The 6,351-nt window shown below is 36.0% G+C and overlaps 1 protein-coding gene across 2 annotated transcripts; it reads left to right on the top strand.

The window, feature by feature from the left end:
• Nucleotides 1-1,098: 1,098 nt before the first annotated feature.
• On the top strand, nucleotides 1,099-5,859 carry LOC107804001 (protein NRT1/ PTR FAMILY 1.2-like). Of its 2 annotated transcripts, none has more exons than XM_016627815.2 (5): nucleotides 1,099-1,532; nucleotides 1,705-1,816; nucleotides 1,892-2,109; nucleotides 4,024-4,574; nucleotides 4,769-5,859. In XM_016627815.2, the coding sequence occupies exons 2-5, from the start codon at nucleotides 1,741-1,743 to the stop codon at nucleotides 5,664-5,666; spliced, it is 1,743 nt and encodes a 580-aa protein (XP_016483301.1). In that variant the 5' UTR covers nucleotides 1,099-1,532; nucleotides 1,705-1,740; the 3' UTR covers nucleotides 5,667-5,859. The 2 variants fall into 2 exon arrangements, with proteins under 2 accessions (XP_016483301.1, XP_016483295.1); XM_016627809.2 differs by having other exon boundaries at nucleotides 1,099-1,522.
• Nucleotides 5,860-6,351: the final 492 nt, after the last annotated feature.

Raw genomic sequence — 6,351 nt, forward strand, 5'->3', positions numbered from 1 at the left:
TATATATATATATATATATATATATATATATATATATATATATATATATATATATATATATATATATATATATATATATATACACACATTATCCGTTAAGAAAACCGAATAATCCGCCCCCAAACCGATAAGTCGTTAATGAAAAAATTTTAATCCGTTCCACATCCGTTAAACCAATAATTCGATACTAATAAGCCATTAAATCACTTTTGCAATTCGATTTTCGATTTCGATTCAGTTTTCAACCACCCTAATTCCTGTGTCTGGTGGACATGTGGTGTCTATGTCAAATTTAAGAGGACGAGTAAAATGAGCCCGTTTTCCCGGGTATTGAGCTGACGTTAGTGGTGGAGCTATAACTTTTAACAAGGAAATTTAAAAAATTGTAAAAATTATCATAAAGTCTTGGTTAGGTAAAGATGATTCCCCAATTAATATACACAAAATAATTTATATTTACTCTATTTGTACATTATAAATTTTCAAAGCAAGGGATTTAATTGAAACCTTTTTAATGAGGTCCGCCCTAGTTAACACGAATTTACTTGTAATCGATTGAGATTTACATGTGCCTGAGCTTATATTTCTTCATCCAGCTGCTATAACTATCCTCTCTAAGTAGAGCCTCAGCCCGGTCTAACACAAACTATCTCCACCTTCTACTCATGAATGTTTAATCACTTTAAGTGGGCGTTTGGATATAAGAATTGTAAAATTTCAAAATAGGGGGAAAAGTGTTTTTTAACTAAAAATATTATTTGAAATTTAGAGTTTGTGTTTGGACATGAATATAATTTTGAGTTGTTTTTGAAGTTTTGTGAGTAATTTGAGTGAAAATTTTGAAAAATAACTTTTTGGAATTTTTTAAATTTTTGAAAATTTTCAAAATATATTTTCAAGTGAAAATTAAAAATTTTAAGAACAAACACTGATTTCGAAACAAAGTGAATTTTTTTTGAGAAAAAGTAAAAAATTATTATGTCCAAACGAGGCTCTTTCAATTAAATAGTAGTAGTGTACATATATGAACTAGTACAACTTTCCAGAGCAGAGCAAAAGAAAAATACTACTCCATCTTGTTAATAGTTTGATTGTCCTTTCTAATTATGAATTTTTGTACTCCCTCCATTTCAATTTATGTGAATTATTTTTTTTTTAATCCGTGTGAAAAAGAATAATTTTTTTTTATTTACTTTTATGCAATGATTCATATCCAAACAAAATATATTTAGCTCATTTTACCCCACAGGTTCAAAAGTATTCTCTTTTCTTAAACTACATGCACAGTAATTTGAAACGGAGCGGAGCGAGTAGTAATTTAAGAAATGTCTGAGGCTCTGAGCAATTAATAGGATATCTTATACTGTACTATCTGCTTGACAGATTTCCTTTTCTGACAATGGTTATTATTACAGCAGGAAACATTTATTTGAAACGAGAGAGATGCTTAAATATGAAAATCAGTGCGTGCTAATTTTACTGCATACGAGAAGTCTTTTGGAAGCATCGAATTTAAGGCGAGGTAATAGTAGGTAATGTATTGTAAGGTTATGAGTTCTAATTTTCAAGACACGACAATTAACTGGGTTCGAAATATAATTTTTTTTACATATTGAATGTAATTATTTAACACAAATACTATGCAAAAGTTCTGTGGTTTAATGTTTCTACTCTTTCTCTCTCTCTCTCTTGCTCATATTAAAGCCAAGAGTGAACTGAAGAGGAAAACAAGGACTGATAATGCAAATGGGGAGAGACATAGAACTTGAGGAGAACCCAAGAAAGGGTGGTCTTAGAACCATGCCTTTTATCATTGGTACTTGTCTTTCATTTTCTTCTTCTTTATTTTCTTTTAAATTGTTAATAATGCTCAATTAATGATTTTTTCCAGTGAATGAATCATTTGAGAGGGTGGCAAGTTATGGTTTACAAACAAACATGATAATCTACTTAATGACATTTTATCAAATGAGTGCTGCCACTGGAGCTAGCATTCTTGGAATATGGACTGCACTTTCAAATGGTTTGGCCATTGTAGGGGCCATTATTTCTGATTCTTACTTGGGTCGGTTCAGGGCTGTTGCTATTGGATCCATCTTCACTCTTGTTGTGAGTTGTGCCATTTCATAATTTCAGGGAGATACTCTTTTTGCAATGCTAATTGTTTCATCAGTTGGAGTCAATCTGGATTTCATTGTTTGCTTTAGTTATTCTAGTTGGTTTGAGTTTCTCAAACGGGGAATAAATTCTTATAGGTTTTGGTTGCTTTATTGTCATGTCAATGCATGTTACCAACGGTGATGTTTGGACCAAGTTATGTTCACTTCGACTATTTCACCGGTACCTGCTACCTCTAACTAGAACACATAATATGTAACTCTCCCACCAAAACTAAGTCCATTTAGGCAACATCCTTGGTATCCATCTAAAGTCGCAGGGTAAATGAATTAGCATCTAATAGGTGAAAGAGATGGATTTATGACTTAGAACAAACTTCACAATCTAAAGTCGCAGGGTAAATGAATTAGCGTCTCTAATCGAACTCTTTGTCAATGTCAAATGTTGACGGTTGGGGCAGGGAATACGAAGGTCGAGTAGGCTTCGTCGGTTTGAGAAGGTGAACGACGAATCCGAGTGATCGAAGGTTCAAGTACTGAGCGAATATTCAAACGCTTTCCGTTGGTCAACAACCAACCAAAGTTCAAAAAAGTTGTACTTGAGTAGCACTCAGTATTCCGTGCTCTCAAGCGTTGGGAATTTCCCATTTGTCTAGTATGAGTTCATCTCTTCTAGTTGTAGTCTCCACCCTACATCCACAGCTCTCACCACTTCGTTTATGTTATATTTGGTGCACTCTCATGATTTGACTCTAAGAGAAATGGTGAAGTTTGTTGGTAGGCGCACATCATGGGTCCAAACCTTGCTGGAAACAAAAAAGTCTAGCATTTAGGTGGAAAAGGGTACATGGACGGGCCCATTATCCAACGAGTTTCGAACCGAACCGTGGGCCATTGCCCATCGAGGATTTCTCCGTTATATAGAACCAATTTATGAGAATTAAAGATTATATACCTCGGTAGCATGGTTGGGTGTGCCGGCTTTGTTCTGCTAGTAATTCCATCATACCATTGAAGGAGACCTTGCAGATTGCTCATCAGAATAAAAAGCTTTTACCTTTACCATATACTGCAATTGGTACTATTGTGCTATTGCGAAGGAGTATCGTTTTAGCAGATCATTAAAACTACAAAGTTAGTCCAAGAGAGCCTCGGCCAAAAGGATTAGACTGAAGCGGAGATGACTTCGATCTCTTAACAATAGGATGAGCTATTTGTTGTAGAAGGATTATTAACAAAACTGAAGGTCTTACTTAATCCTTATACTGGTTGCCTTGAGCAAAAGATCTTACTAACATTAATGCAAGAAATGCGACAGATGCATGAGCAGCTTAGTTTTCCAAGTATCAATCGAGCTGCAACTGTTTCTAGTTTCTTTTGAAGTTCTTTTAACTGTCGGTTTCTAAATTATGTCAGTTTAGCTAACGTTTACTTGACCATGTTCATTTTAAACTCCAGGGACTATTTTCATTTCAGGAGTTGACCTCTTGGTTAAAAAACATCTGATTTTTTTAATCGTTCTGTCACTTCCTGCTTATACTGATTAGAATAAAAAGAATCGTCCAGTATCATTAGCTGTTGTTAAATAATAAATAGGACTCTTGTTCCCCTTAGCTGACAAGTGAAGATTCCTTTGTGAAAATTTTCATTCCTGTTTCTTCTCTTCGTTAACCTCAATGTGCATTGATGTAATCTTTCAGTCAGCATTCAAAATAATGTAATTTGTTTCTGAGTTCATCTCTTTGGCATTTCTTGTGCATTGTATCCTTCTCTTTCTGCTGCGAGTAACAGCTGCTTGAATTCTCATAAAAGTCAACTATTTTGGTGTTTGACTAATAGCATACCTTTGGTCTCCTTCTCGTACTAGACTTACATGGCTAGAGAGTTTAATGTTCCTCTTCAACAGGGTATGATTATTCTTTGGCTAACTGCAATGATTCCACAACTCAAACCTTTACCCTGCCCTCAGTTTCAACACATTTGTAATGGAGCAACAGCAGTCCAACTTGTGATCCTATTTTCATCTTTTGGGTTTATGTCCGTTGGAGCTGGTTTTGTTAGGCCTTGTTCTATAATATTTGGAGCCGATCAATTTGAAAAAAAGGAGAACACCGAGAACCAGAGGCTTGTTGATAGCTACTTCAACTGGTACTATGCTAGCATAGGGATTTCAACAATTTTTGCCGTCACCATTATTGTTTACATTCAAGATCGTTATGGATGGCAAGTTGGATTTGGTATCCCTGTTATCCTCATGTTTTTCTCTGTATCGATGTTCCTAATCGGTTATCCTCTTTATATCAAAGTGAAAGCTAAAGAAAGCTTGCTCATAGGATTGCTTCAAGCAGCTGTGGCAGCTTCTAAGAAAAGACATACCAGTCTTCCGTTGACTGATTGTGATGACTGCTATCATCGGCCACTTGAATCAGCGGTCTTGGAACCACTAAATGACTTCAGGTCAGTGCCTCCATCTTTTCCTCAGTAGCTCCATTGTCAATATTCCTCGAATTTTCCATCACTCTGTGTAAACAATCAAATGTGATTCGAAGACCTTATGGTCTATTAATCACAAAACTGCAGCTATAATTTTGTCACAATTTTTTCAGTGCTAAATGATATTCCTTGACGTAAGATTTCATTGCATGTTATAGGTGTTTAAATAGAGCTTGTATGATTCAAGATCCTCAAAGAGACTTAAATCCTGATGGATCAGCTTCAAATCCGTGGAGTCTCTGCAGTGTGGAACAAGTGGAGTCATTGAAAGCTCTTCTCAGAGTACTTCCCATGTGGACCAGTGGTATTATGATTTTTGTGACCACGAGCCAATTCTCATTTTCCGTACTCCAAACGAAGACCATGGATAGACATATGTTCCCTCAATTTGAAATACCAGCGGCATCATTCAGCATGTTCATGATTATCGCACTAACAATCTGGATTACCTTCTATGATCGTGTTTTGGTGCCTTTACTATCAAAATATATTGGATTGGCAAGAGGGCTAAGTCCTATCATACGAATGGGGATTGGCTTAATTGTCTCCTGTGTGTCTATGGCATTGTCAGCAATAACAGAAAGTATAAGACGACAAAGGGCAATAGAGGAAGGGCATAACGACGACCCAAGTGCTTTAGTGAACATGTCAGCTATGTGGTTCGTGCCACAGTATGCACTACTCGGAGTGGCTGAGGCTGCCCATGCAGTTGGACAAATTGAGTTCTTCTACTCTTTGTTACCCAAAAGCATGTCCAGCATTGCATCAGCTATGTACACAATCGGGACTGCTATGTCGAGTTTGGTTGGAAGTCTTCTGGTGAGTGGGGTGGATTGGCTAACATCAACCCGAGGTAAAACGAGCTGGCTTTCGAGCAACATTAACAGGGGTCACCTGGATTACTATTTCTGGCTACTTGCTTTTTTAAGTTTGCTCAACTTCCTCTATTTTCTGGTCGTCTGCCGGTATTATGAACCTGGCAATGATAGGAGCTGTAGGTTACCTCATGAGTCAGAGGAGCAACAATGTGATTACAGGCTTTTAACGGAATATTGATTTTATGTTGTACAGTACTGCTGAATAATGAACTACTAAGTTAGCCAATTAACTATCTTTATATGTTTAGGCCTCTATATTTTTGTTAATTTACCCCAAAATAATGGTTTAAGTATTAGTTGGAGCAATAATAACTTCCATATTTTTGGATAGACGTTATTTTCCTCCACAACTATCTCAACTCTTAACTTCATATTATTGTTCCTACTAATACTTAATCATAATTATTAATTTTAATACTGTAATCTTTGTGGTTTGGCTATGATTACTAATACTTAATCATAGTTATTAACTTTCAAGTGGTTTGGCTATTGTAGGGGCCATTGTTTCTGATTCTTACTTGGGTCGTTTCAGGGCTGTCGCCTTTGGATCCATCTCCTCTCTTTTTGTGAGTTTTCTTCCATTCATAATTTCAAAGAAGTAGCTTTATTTGAAATACTAGCTAGTTTCACCAGCTGGACAACACCTAGATTTCATTGTTTGTTTCAATTATTCTAGCTTTCTTGTGATGTTTTAACTTCAATACCACACAAGAGGGGTGATTTGTGTGGTGTCCAATTTTTCACGTGCACATATTATAGAAGGATTTGGTTCTTCTATGTGTTCCTTATCCTACTGTTGCGGAATAATAAATGCAGAAATTAAAGAACATAAGGATTTTTACGTGGAAAACACCTGGCTCAAA

The sequence above is a fragment of the Nicotiana tabacum genome, chromosome 24, assembly GCF_000715075.1.
Source record: "Nicotiana tabacum cultivar K326 chromosome 24, ASM71507v2, whole genome shotgun sequence".
NCBI classification, from domain to species: Eukaryota; Viridiplantae; Streptophyta; class Magnoliopsida; order Solanales; family Solanaceae; genus Nicotiana; species Nicotiana tabacum.

Excerpts from the sequence above, each read along its gene's own strand:
- LOC107804001 (XM_016627815.2), top strand. The coding sequence starts at position 1,741 with ATGCAAATGGGGAGAGACATAGAACTTGAGGAGAACCCAAGAAAGGGT. Across the intron at positions 1,817-1,891 it reads AACCATGCCTTTTATCATTG|TGAATGAATCATTTGAGAGG; the intron begins GTACTTGTCTTT and ends GATTTTTTCCAG. Across the intron at positions 4,575-4,768 it reads GAACCACTAAATGACTTCAG|GTGTTTAAATAGAGCTTGTA; the intron begins GTCAGTGCCTCC and ends TGCATGTTATAG.